The sequence below is a fragment of the Centruroides sculpturatus genome, unplaced genomic scaffold, assembly GCF_000671375.1.
Source record: "Centruroides sculpturatus isolate CEXI.00-Female unplaced genomic scaffold, Cexi_2.0 scaffold237, whole genome shotgun sequence".
Lineage (NCBI taxonomy): Eukaryota > Metazoa > Arthropoda > Arachnida > Scorpiones > Buthidae > Centruroides > Centruroides sculpturatus.
In genome coordinates this window covers 377,071-391,077 of record NW_019384532.1, presented here as the reverse complement: position 1 = coordinate 391,077, position 14,007 = coordinate 377,071, and the positions used below count along the sequence as shown (strand labels likewise).

The 14,007-nt window shown below is 25.5% G+C and overlaps 1 protein-coding gene across 1 annotated transcript in view; it reads right to left on the bottom strand.

Annotated features, from left to right (window-relative positions):
• LOC111623082 (solute carrier organic anion transporter family member 4C1-like) overlaps positions 1-2,513 on the bottom strand; it is a gene marked incomplete at its 3' end in the record, with an annotated part of 24,699 nt that extends 22,186 nt beyond the window's left edge. The window contains exon 1 of the mRNA XM_023365566.1: positions 2,415-2,513. Within this exon, the coding sequence (XP_023221334.1) occupies positions 2,415-2,441 (27 nt within the window). The remainder of the gene's footprint in view (positions 1-2,414) is intronic.
• Between the last annotated feature and the right edge of the window lie 11,494 nt (positions 2,514-14,007).

Genomic DNA, 14,007 nt, shown 5'->3' with positions numbered 1-14,007 from the left:
TTTATTAATCTAAAATATATTCTTATGACAGATGCTACACTGATTTGAATGTGTGCATTTATTTTAAAATTTATTTCTGTTCTGTTATCAACAATTAAGTTTAAATATTTTAAGGTTGAATTTCAAAATTTTAAATTTTGTGCTAAGATTGGTTAGAAAATAATTCCATTTACTAACGTTTGTTATAAAAAAAACAGTTTAAGTTAATTATACGATCTCTAGCATAAAGTTATTCGTAAACTTCAGGAAATTAAAAAACTGGCTCAGTATATTTTTAAATTTGTTATTAAAAAACTTGGGTGAATAAATTTACACATCTTAGTTACTAAAAAAGCAAAAAACAAATATGCAAATTAAGAAAAACTTTTTCATATTAGGCAATTCTAAGTATTTTGAAAATTTTCTAAGGAATTTTTACCAAGATGCTTCCATGTTACCACCATCTTTCTGCCGAGAAAAAATTTTACCTAAAATCTGAACCCTAGTTGGCTACTATCTCCAGAGTATTCTTTGTACGCGTATTTCGTTATAAACAATAACGTTCATTGTTTAGTTACATAGGGGTTCGTTGTAGCCGGAAAAAATAACATCGCTCTTACGGCTATTTTATTCGTACTCGTAGTTCATTATAGCCGAGAGTTAGATATGTGTGAATACTGTAGGCCTATTTTAATTTATGCTTTATGGAAAATTATAAAAAGATGTTTAAATTCAATAACAATTAAGAAATTTACCGAAAATTTTATTTAATAATTATTTTTATACATGTTTAAATAATATACATTAAACTATTACTAAAAGTTTTCGAAAATTACTTAAAGTATATTTAAGATTTAAATGTTTATAACGATAAATTTTATGTTAAGAGAAAATTTTGAGAAATTCGGATTAACTAATTTTCATTTAAAATTTAAATATTATGTTAAAAAATATCTAACTTTTTCGAAAGAAGAATGAAGTAAATGAATAACGAATGATTTTAATGATAGGTCTTTTATTTCGAATTTGTAATTAATTATTTGCATAAATTAATTAAAATTGTAGATTAGATTTGCAAATTTAAGAATTAAAGTATTCTGCTTAAACTATACATTAATTTTTTTAGAATTATATTTGTAAACTTCTATATTATTGAGCAGCGGTGATGTTGTGGGATGAATCGAAAATATATGACAAATTATAATCATTCAGATCCTTTCCTTTACAATGGCAACATATTCTCTTATTGTGTAGCGCTTTTTAATTGCAAAAAATTGTATTTTTCTACGGAGGAATTCGAGAATTGACTTCTATATATCATATAATAATAGCCATAGCTTGTTTAACAAAAGTTAACCAGATAGTCGGTAAGATGTCAACCTGTTGTAATAGGATCCATGTTTGAAGTCGATCTGGATTCCTATAATTTATCACGGTACGGATAAAAGTATCGTTCTTTCTCCTTCGTCCAAGATGGCAGACTTTATTGCGGATCAAGCGCACCCGTAATGAGTATAACTGTCATATACTCTTAATGTGTCTGGTGTCGTTTTAGCCATTCGACTAACAGAATATTACAAAATTTGATTATTTGAAAATAAGTATATAATGATATTGAATATTAATTAATATTAATATCATGACCAATATTAAATATTCTGTAAATAAATAGATAATGTGTGATGAATTATACATACATAAAAGCATGTCATTTCCTTTGATTTTTAAGTTGATAAAGTCTAATGCAGTTCCAGTTGATAACCTCAATTATTATCTCAGAATTCGAATAAATCTGATAACTTGAAATTTATATCAAAATTATCTAAAACGTTCCATTTTTAGTTTTGATAAATTTAGATTTATTTAATTACAAGTTCTAGTTTACTTTGATAAATGTAAATGGAATAAGAATAATGAAATAATTTTTTTATTTTTTAATAAAAATTTTAAATCAAGTTTAATTTGACAAAAGTTACTTTGATTATAAATAGCTTTCTCTGTATAATTAGTTATGAGTGAAAATGGAAAGCAATATGATCAAACAAAATGAAAATTAAGAATAATATGGCATAGATCTGTAGTAAAAGCTATGTTGCGACGTGATACAAATAAAAGTCAAAAATATTAACAACACTTGTTTTTTTCTTTTGAATCATTATAAAATTCAATAAATCTTATTCAAATGACAGTTATAACGAATGGTTAACATCAATAGTTTTGTTTTTAGAAGCTATAAAAGTCATAAAATATATGTAGTACCTTTTATGGCCCGACTTAAAAAATTTAATTCAATTAATAAACAAAATATATTTTTTTAATAAAGCACTCCATGAAATTTTAAAACTTTAAGAATTAAATTTTCTGTTTTGTCGATCGATATACTCTCATATGTTAGAAGATAATATTAATGCTAGAAATATAACATTGATACTTACCGACAATATATCGTAATTTCCCTCCATATGTTATCTACCAATCTAATAAGACATTTTAGAATAAAACAATCTTCCTGTTCCGAATGTAGTTCCCTTTTGATTAAGTGAATAATAATAAAATAAATGTGTAAGATAAATATTTTCCTGTGGCCAACGACTTGGTTGTTTTATTAAAATCCTCCAGTAACTTTTCAAGGGCAATTTCGCATCTATTTACCACTTAAAATATTATTGTTCAATTAAGATATAAATTGTTTGATTTGTAGCATTGTCCAGATTTATTAAAATGAAAGTTCTTAGAAATTGTAACAAACGTTGTACAGATTATATTTTAGATTCTGTTCAAAATTAATAAGTTCAATTTCTTCTTTAAGTTTAATTTACGACCACATAATTTATCTTTGTGCTCCGTTAAAATTTCAAATTTTGCATACGATTTATACACTTTTATTGATGTAATGTTGTTATTTTGTCATGAAAATAGATTATTATAAGTCAAAATTTTTTTAATAAAAATTAATGTTTAATATTAAATATCCAAATAACTATTTTAAAATAAATATAGGCCTAAATTTTAAATATTTTCATTATGTTTATTAATTTAATTTAAGTAATACGACTTTAATTATTTTCTTTATTTTTATTATTTTCATTTTGATGCATCAGTCAAAGTATATTTTTCTTTAATAATATATAATGATGATTGTAGTAAGTTTGGAAATTTTAAACCGATTTTTTAACTTTATTTGAAGAAAAATGATATTTGTATTTTATTTAAAATACATTTGAAATATAAACAGTCTTCAAATGTGAAGTCTATTATATATAATAACATAAATAAAAGTTTTATTACTACAGGCTTATATAAATGACTGACTGAAAGCTTTGTTAATAACGAAAATAATAATTTTATAAAATTCTATTTTATTATACTACAACAATGAATTATAACGTATAAAATGTATGTCAAATTACAATGCATTAAATATACAGGATGTTTTTGAAGGGTCTCTCCATTAAAGTATAGAAAGACTCTTCAAATTGTTCTATGGATCATAAAAAATGAAAAATTCCATATAAGAGCAGGTCTGAAAATGTTTTTTTTTCTAGGTTACAGCAGTTTGAAAATTTCTCTATACAGTCTTTGAGCTTCACGTGCATTGCCGTTGGCTCGGTCATACACAAAATAAATGTCCTCCATTTCTAAGTTAGAGTAATAGTTTATCGTATTAAAGAACACTTAAAATGTCACTTGGAAACATATTAAAAAATATATGTCAAAACCATAGCCTGCTATTAATTTGTATTACGTAAAGGCTTTAATTATAGCCAATTTTTAAATTACTTTAATTTCGAAAGGAAGCATTTTAGGACTTGTTTATATGGATTTTTTTTCATTTTTATGACACATAGAACTCTTAAAGCTTGGCAAGACTTGGCATTTTTTCAAAAATACTCTGTTAATACAGTTAAAGCAAGACACATTCTTTCAATTAAATCTGTTATATTGAAAACTTTATTTTTTTTCTATTTTAAATTAAAGGTTTCTTCCTTAATCACGTCTTTTAAACATTCAGATAGTTGATGAAATTATTAAGTACAGCGTTTTATTTTAATTTTGATTTCTTTCTAACTATTTCATTCTTGAATTTAAACTAATTTGTTTATTTAATTTAATCCGCATTAAAATCTGTTTCATAAATAACATGTCTTTGAAACAATTCAATTATCTTTGAATTCTTCTTTCGTGTATTTAATATGCAATTTCTTATTCGAAGCTGAAGCAAAAACCAAGAAAGCTTTCTCTTTGGAAGATTTGTAATTTCATTGCATCTATATACGTAATGTTTTCAGGATTTATCCAAATTTTAGTATAATTATATTATTCCATGACTTTGTATTTATATAACCGCTTGCAAATGCCCGGAACTGCCGAGGCGAAAAGTAAAAACAACAAACGTCAAAATGAAAATCATATTAACAGTTTGATTACTTTAGTGTACCACTGTCATGTTTATCAAGAAGTGTTAAGTAAATTTTAATAAGAAAAAAGAAAATGTATAAACATAATAAAAACGATAAAGTTTCCTTTGAAGAAGAAAAAATAACAAATCGATTTTATTTTAATTCATTTAATAAAAGTGAAAACAAACGAACAACCATATTTCCAGGCAAACGGACCAAATATTCACGTTCGGCACTCTGGAAAACCCTAGATTAAGTGTTTTGTGCTTGCTAAGATGGTACGAAATTGCGCAATTTCATTGTTCAGGTAGTCAGGAATTGGTGATTTTCAACAGAAAACAGTCGTTGACTTCCATATGCACGAGAAAATAATTCAAGACATCCAAAATGTTTTCTAATGTTAACTCTAACATAGCATTCACAGCAGAATATGAAATGCTAATTCGGTCAACCAATCAAATTTTGCGAAATGTGGTCAAATATTTAAACTCAACACCCTCGAAAACCCCAAAAATATATATTGTGCTCGCTGGAACTTTGTATCAAGTAATTTTCCTATCACGCTGATCAGATAGAAAGGGAAGCCTTTTGGGGTGGAAATTGAAGTTAATTCGACCAAACGGAGTCATCGATTCTCCATTCGGGGCTTCTCCTAAATGCAAATGCAATGAAACTTTTTAAGGATCATCCTCTTATCCAGGACTTTGGATNAAAGCATGACAAATATAAATAACAACAGTTATAAAAATTATTCTTAAAATTTAATTAAAATGTAATAATTTACATTCCAAAAATTATTTGAAATGTTTTACTTACAAAAATTAATAATTTTCTTCATTTTTTAACGATTAGAGTCGCTTCTACATTCGAACGTTAATATAAAGTTCTCATTGACGTAAACATCTTAGAATAAACAAAATGACAGATAATGTTCTTCGTTGAAAGAAGAATAGTTGAAGATTAGATAAATTATTATACGCACCAAAATAAAGCTTTTATACGGAAGAAAACTCTGGAATTATTTAGTTATTTTTAAATGTTTTCGTTATACATACAGAATATTTTGCGTAATCATCATTCAAAAAGTTTTGTAATTTAACATTATTGCGTATCAGTCATTCTTACTAACGAATAATTTTTTGTTATTCATTCCATTGTATTTTAAAGGCAGTAAGAGAAACGTTTTAAAATCATATTCAACCCTGAATTCAACCTGATCAACAATGGAGACAGCCAACTGTTAAGGGACGAAGCTTGAAGTGTTTGAAGCAAACCTCCCAAAAACTTTTCGAGGTTGTTGAACAGGACATTAATCCGGAACCTCAGAGTAACATGCTGATCCTTTACCATCTCGGCTATCTGATATTACAATTTCACAAGTTATGCTGTTAAAGGAGTGCAGAGTAATTTGCAATGAGCTCACACATTTATGAAACCATAAAACTTTTCCGTTATTAGTAAATGATAAATTAATGCAAATACGGGAAACACTTCAAAAACAACAGTTGTAAAAACTGAATATTTTAAACAGTATTTTCTAAATTTCGTCATAACACGTCTCATCAGTATCTGCAGATATANCTTATTGATATTTAATTATTATAGAAGAAGGTATTCATTTTCTTCTCTGTGAAAAATATTAATTATAGTTACTGAAATAATACCATATAAAAAAGAAAATTATCGTCAAAGAGAAAGAGAAAAACCTCTCATCAAAAAGATACCTGTACATTAAATTTCAACATCTTACGTATATTAACATAATATAAAATAAGTGTATCTTACTTGTTAAGCAAAATTTCTGAAAAAAAAAGCATACACTAGGATGTGCGAAAAAAACTTTAATAAAAAATTTGTTTATTATTTGCATATTCACACTTTCTCAAGAGAATAACATAATATATAATAAGTGTATCTTACTTGTTAAGCAAAATTTCTGAAAAAAAAAGCATACACTAGGATAATTCAAAAAAACTTTAATAAAAAATTAACGATAAAAATAAAATCGATTCCACACGATCTCAAGGCTCTCATAGTATAATTTTGATGCATTTGATCCTGTTCTGCGTATTGTTTCCGAGAGTCTGTGTTAATGACATATCATAATTAATTAATTAAAATACCATAGACTATATGTGTTAATAACTCAATTAATATGACCAGTGAGTGTAAAAATAAATCATTTTCTGATTGCAATATACCCACATATGCGGTATTTTTTTTATATGCAAAGGAACTATACTTCTTTATTATTATTATTTTTTGTATGTTCAATTTACGACCAGTTATAATTACGACAGAATTCGGTTATAATTCAAACACTTCTGTATTTTAATATTCCTTGGTGATATTTGCATCTTTGCTGATTTTTAATCTTAAAACACATTATAATACTTAAAAAAGTTTGTTTTTTTATTTTCATATCATCTATTATGGAAAATTTAAAAGATCATCACGAAATCTGATTATACAGTATTTCGTACTTCGAACGCTTCAGAATTCGAACGCCAAATTCAACAAAAATTCGAGTTCGAACGATGCTTCAAAGTTCGACCTCAGTGAAAAATGAATCTGAAGCTTAAAATACACTTCTGGACAAAGAATACAATCTCAAACTAGCAATCACGTATTAAATTTCACAACTGTTATAATTAAATCACACATCTACGTTAAGTAACGAAAAATTTGTGTTTAACCGAATATCACCTTTACTGTACTTATTAGTCATGGAATTCCAAAAGTGAGTAAAAGCAACGACGTCTAACAAGTAAGAGGAAGGAGGAAGGTTGTAATATCGTCAATTCAGATGAAAAAGGAAGTTATCGTAAAGCATGAAGCGGTACGCTTGTGACGAGTCTGGCGGCCATGTTTAAGACGTCGAAGTCGACGGTGTGCGACCAGTAAATGCAATTTTCAATTTATTATACAGTAATTACGTATTTTATTTATTGTTTGTCTATTTTAACTTATTATTAGATCATTTAATTACTTTTTTTTACCTTAAATTATGTGTATTTGTTGTTTTAAGTTTATCGAAATTGTATTGTTTAGGGTTTTGGAATGGATTAATTCGATTTCCATTATTTTTAATGCAAAAAATTGCTTTGAATTTCGAACAATTCGGAGTTCGAACGGCCTCGTCAATATATTGAGATATATTTTTTTACATTTAGGAATTATTTAAAACAATCTATGAGAAAATTATTTGTTTTAACCATTTTATTACAATATTTACTTTAGGCATATACCACAAGGACAGTACCTGACAATTATTTTTGTCAATTTGTAAATTCATATTGACGCAAGATTTAAATTTATTCAATGTAATTACTTTATAACAATTTGATGTTCGAACTTATAGCATTTGACGAACCATCAAAGCTGGGTGCTATTTTTGCAGAATCTTAAGCAATAATATTTTAAAAATGAAGGAAAAATTCAATTCTAAGTTTTTAATAATAATAAAACATAAAAGTACTCAAAATAAGATAATGAACATGATAATAAAAACCATAACAAATAATAAAGTGTAGATAAAGTGTACTTTGGAAATTTTGATTTTTTAAATATATTTAATGCAAATAAAACTGCGAAATTCTTGAATGTTCTGCTTACTTCAGAGCCCTAGAATCTGGCGGTACACAATTTGAATATCACCATTTTAATAATTTTAACTTTTTAGTTGATTAATTTTAAATTTAAGATTTGTTAAGCTAAATTAAAATGTTGTTTACTGAAGCAGAAACGTATATATTCCATCTTTGCATTTCTCTGTTTATTTCTTTAGGATAAACAATATTTTCTCCCCATTTATTATTTATATGATTAAAAAATAAATCAACTACGATTAAACTCTAAATTTATTATTAATATTTATATATTTAACTTATCAGAGAAAATTTAAATATTTGTATACCTTCTTTTTCTTCTTCAGCTTATTATTCGTCTTAATTTTATATATTCAAATGTCTATGTGTAAAATACAGTACAAAAATATGAGTTAACTTATTTAATTATGCTTATTTTATTACAGAAATGAAATCACTATTGATACAATGCGTGTATAGATTCTTATATTAATTCATTTAAATAAAATAAAAATCAAATGCCAGATAATAAGTTTTAGTAAATTAGAATATTTTTGTAAATTTTAAGAACTTTTATTAATCTAAAATATATTCTTATGACAGATGCTACACTGATTTGAATGTGTGCATTTATTTTAAAATTTATTTCTGTTCTGTTATCAACAATTAAGTTTAAATATTTTAAGGTTGAATTTCAAAATTTTAAATTTTGTGCTAAGATTGGTTAGAAAATAATTCCATTTACTAACGTTTGTTATAAAAAAAACAGTTTAAGTTAATTATACGATCTCTAGCATAAAGTTATTCGTAAACTTCAGGAAATTAAAAAACTGGCTCAGTATATTTTTAAATTTGTTATTAAAAAACTTGGGTGAATAAATTTACACATCTTAGTTACTAAAAAAGCAAAAAACAAATATGCAAATTAAGAAAAACTTTTTCATATTAGGCAATTCTAAGTATTTTGAAAATTTTCTAAGGAATTTTTACCAAGATGCTTCCATGTTACCACCATCTTTCTGCCGAGAAAAAATTTTACCTAAAATCTGAACCCTAGTTGGCTACTATCTCCAGAGTATTCTTTGTACGCGTATTTCGTTATAAACAATAACGTTCATTGTTTAGTTACATAGGGGTTCGTTGTAGCCGGAAAAAATAACATCGCTCTTACGGCTATTTTATTCGTACTCGTAGTTCATTATAGCCGAGAGTTAGATATGTGTGAATACTGTAGGCCTATTTTAATTTATGCTTTATGGAAAATTATAAAAAGATGTTTAAATTCAATAACAATTAAGAAATTTACCGAAAATTTTATTTAATAATTATTTTTATACATGTTTAAATAATATACATTAAACTATTACTAAAAGTTTTCGAAAATTACTTAAAGTATATTTAAGATTTAAATGTTTATAACGATAAATTTTATGTTAAGAGAAAATTTTGAGAAATTCGGATTAACTAATTTTCATTTAAAATTTAAATATTATGTTAAAAAATATCTAACTTTTTCGAAAGAAGAATGAAGTAAATGAATAACGAATGATTTTAATGATAGGTCTTTTATTTCGAATTTGTAATTAATTATTTGCATAAATTAATTAAAATTGTAGATTAGATTTGCAAATTTAAGAATTAAAGTATTCTGCTTAAACTATACATTAATTTTTTTAGAATTATATTTGTAAACTTCTATATTATTGAGCAGCGGTGATGTTGTGGGATGAATCGAAAATATATGACAAATTATAATCATTCAGATCCTTTCCTTTACAATGGCAACATATTCTCTTATTGTGTAGCGCTTTTTAATTGCAAAAAATTGTATTTTTCTACGGAGGAATTCGAGAATTGACTTCTATATATCATATAATAATAGCCATAGCTTGTTTAACAAAAGTTAACCAGATAGTCGGTAAGATGTCAACCTGTTGTAATAGGATCCATGTTTGAAGTCGATCTGGATTCCTATAATTTATCACGGTACGGATAAAAGTATCGTTCTTTCTCCTTCGTCCAAGATGGCAGACTTTATTGCGGATCAAGCGCACCCGTAATGGGTATAACTGTCATATACTCGTGTCTGGTGTCGTTTTAGCCATTCGACTAACAGAATATTACAAAATTTGATTATTTGAAAATAAGTATATAATGATATTGAATATTAATTAATANAAAAAAAGAAGCACATTATTAATTATAAATAAAATTATGACTTAAGAATTTTATGAATATTTGATGATATTCACATCATAATACTCCATTAATATTACTATAAATATTTATTTCTGTAAGAAATAACAGAATATAACTGGATCAAAGACCTTCGTAAATATGCACCCTTAAATTCAATATGTTACTTAAAACGCATTAAACAGAAAAAAATATTTTCTTATTGAGATTTAGTAAAAAGATACGCTTAGAATATCGATAAATGATGTTGGAAGGAGTAAAAGATTTTTAACTTTCTTAAGTTTTTTTTCCTATAAACCTTTTTCCTATACTTTTTTGTATTCTAATTTCGATAAATAAAATTTGATAGTTTTTTGTTTACATTTAATTAATCAGACTCTTTTATATTGTTTTTTATAAGCGTAATAACATCCATATTAAATTTCATCAAACTCGTCTTCAGTATTTAATAAAAAGAAAAGAGAATTATATAATTACGCTATAGTTCTGTTTACAATAAATCCTTGTCATTTATACAGACTATTAAAATTATTTATCAATAATTTTATTATTCGTAACATTTTCAACGACGTAAAATATTTATAAACTCGATTTGAAAATTGATTTTAAATTTTACGTAAATAAAGTTTCTAGCTTTTTCATTAACGAATTGAATTTAAGAATATTTCCTAAATGTGATCCTAAATATTTCGGTTTAATCGTGTAGTAACACTCGAAGTATCTATATGACTGTATCACGTCTATTCAAAGACTAAAACTGAGATCTGGACAACATAAAATAAATATTTTGTAATCGTTATAAGAATATAAGGTATTATAATTATGGGCAATAAATTTCGGCTGAAATTTTTAATCATATTTTTAATTTATTTTATTTAAGATGTATGCTCTCCAACTGAAATTAGTACTGTAGTGTGTTGCCCGTGTACATCATACTTTTCCTTTAACAATAGAGTCGTGCTGGTCATCTATTAACTGCTTTCAGGGGAAACGTTTTGAAATTAATTAATGTGACATTCTGTTTTTATTAGACGTTTTTACATAGTTTATCGGGACTTACTGCTCCTAAAGTATCTATATCTGGTATTGAATTTCATTTGTTCAACATTCTCCCGGAGATTGAGAAAAGACAGACGGACGAACAGACAGACTTACGACTGGGAATTTATAGGTTTACAATTTTTTTCAAATTGCAGCCCAATTATAATTACGTCTGTAATTTTAGAAATATTTGAATGCATTTAACAGGATAAGTTACAAACATTTCATAGAGTCAGAGTGTGTATTCTGACTATCACATGCCAAAACATATTTAATCTATAAAGATCTTGCGTGGATTATGACTATTTATTTATTAAAAAAATCAATCACTTTGTTACATTAAACTGTTATCATTGTTAAATAACAAGTGCTATCTAATATCAACTTTCGAAATAAGAATTAGATAAATTTCATAAGTTTCTCTGTAAAATAATAAATAAATATTCTTTATTGCTGTCGTACATAGCTTAAATTAGAAATTAATTATATATAAACGAATTTTATCTTAAAATTTATAAACTAGAACGAAAAATTTAGTAAATTTGTTTTGAGATTAAATAAGTAACGGCAAAATATAAATATTATTAACATTGCCAGAGTCTTAAACCATGTAATGAATGATTAGCTGATTTATTTTATTATTTTTTTTTTTTTTTATAAAAACTTGTTTTGAGATAATTATGTTTCTCTAAGTCGTAAGTAACGAATACCAAAATAACTTCTGAAAATAAACATGTGCATGAAAAAGTTAAATGCAGTATATTTATCAGAATGTTTAAATATTTTTGCAGTATATGAAGTAAAGAATCAAAATTTTCCCTTGATAATATTGCACTTGTAAAACACTTTGCGATTCCAATTGGGATATAGAAATAAAATAAAAAATTACAAGTGGAGAAAGTTTCTTAAACTCTGAAAGAATAAGTGAATTCTTATGCGTATTTATTATTTACTGTACTTTCTTTTTTCTTTTATAGCTACATATTTGGCTAATAGTTTTGGACTTATCACACCACGGTTTTTAGAAAACTCGATCTGACTTTTTTCTTATTGTTTAGTAAATTCCACCTCCAATGTGTGCAGTACATTTCGTCAATTGTTACTTTTAATTTTTATGAAAAAATTAAAGAAAAAATTAACAAAGTATTACTTATTTAGAAGATTTGTCTAATACGAAAATCTTTTAAATTATTGTTTTAAATGTATTACGCTAAATGAAGATGGGGAAACCCCGAAATGTACTATTAATATTAGAGTTGGAATTTAATAACAAATAAGAAAAAAGTCCAGGTCAAATTTTCTAAAAACCGTGGTGTGATAAGTCCTAAACTGATAACCAAATACGTAGCTATAAAAGAAAAAAGATCTTACGCATATTTCTATAGAAAAATGTGTAGATACTTGAGAAAATAGTTTTAAATTTAATAAAGGAGACTTATCTTACATTTGCATTTGGAGAGAAGAAGAAGATTTAAGAGAAAATATTCTGAATTTTAGAAATTTAGTTAGTAGTAAAGAAATATTCATTTTAACTATAAAATTTTCAAAATCATATAACTAAAACTTTTAAAAAATAATTTTATTTTGTTTAATTAAAATAAATTTAAGTTAATTCTACTGCTAAGCTGAAAAGTTTAATTAAAAAAAGCAAATATTCTATAAAAGATCATTTTTATAGTATAAAATTCGTTTTATGTTTAAGAAATGCGAACTTAGAAATCTGTTTTCTTTCTTTAAAATAAAAGATTAGTTTTACTTGACAAAGAAGATATATAAGTATGAAAGAAATTTGATATAATTATATTTTGGTTTCTTAAATGCGTATTTCATTTTTCAACGTTATTTCTTTAAAATATTATTTAATATTAAAAGAAATTTCGGATAAAGTTTTCTTCGTGCAGAAGCAAAATGACAAATACAAATTTTAAATAAAAATCATAATTCAAAGTATTTTTAATGAAAAAGTTTTATTGCTATTGAATTAAATAATGCAAGTTCTTATTTCAAAATATAATCAATAAATTAAAAATTCATTTGTTTTAATATAATTTTTTTTTTAATTTTATGACTTTTTTTTATCTAGTAATGTCTTTCTTTCTTTATTATTGTATATATATATTTAATTACAATTAATACAAAGTATTAGGTTTGCAGATGATATTGCTTTACTTGCATCAAATGAACAAACTCTACAATGTTTGGTAACAAAACTCAGCAAAACTTGAAAAAAATTTGGAATGAAAATTAACATAGCTAAAGCAAAAGTGATGAAAGTTGGAAGGCTAATTAGCAAAGATTTGAAAATCCTAATTGATGGAAACAAAATAGAGCAAGTCCAACATTTTAGGTATCTTGGCAGCATTATTCAGGGAGATGGCAGATGTGAAAAAGAAATCACAGAACGAATCAGGGCTGGAAAAATGGCTTTTTATAAGAAGAAGAACCTTCTTATTGGAAAAATGAACCAAACACTTAAAAATAAGTTAACAAAATGCTTTTCCTGGAGTACAACTTTATATGGAACAAAGACTTGGACCTTAAGGGAAAAGGAAACAAACTACCTTGAAGCATATGAAATGTGGTTATGGCGAAGAATGGAGAAAATCAAGTGGACAGAAAAGGTTAAGAATGAAGATGTTTTAAATTTGGTCCAGGAACAGAGATCTCTTTTAAAAACAATACAAAGAAGAAAAAATAACTGGCTAGGTCATATATTGCGAGGAGAAGGATTAATGCGAGTGGCATTAGAAGGAAAAATTGATGCAAGGAAACAAAGAGGAAGAAAAAGAAAAGTATTGATAGAT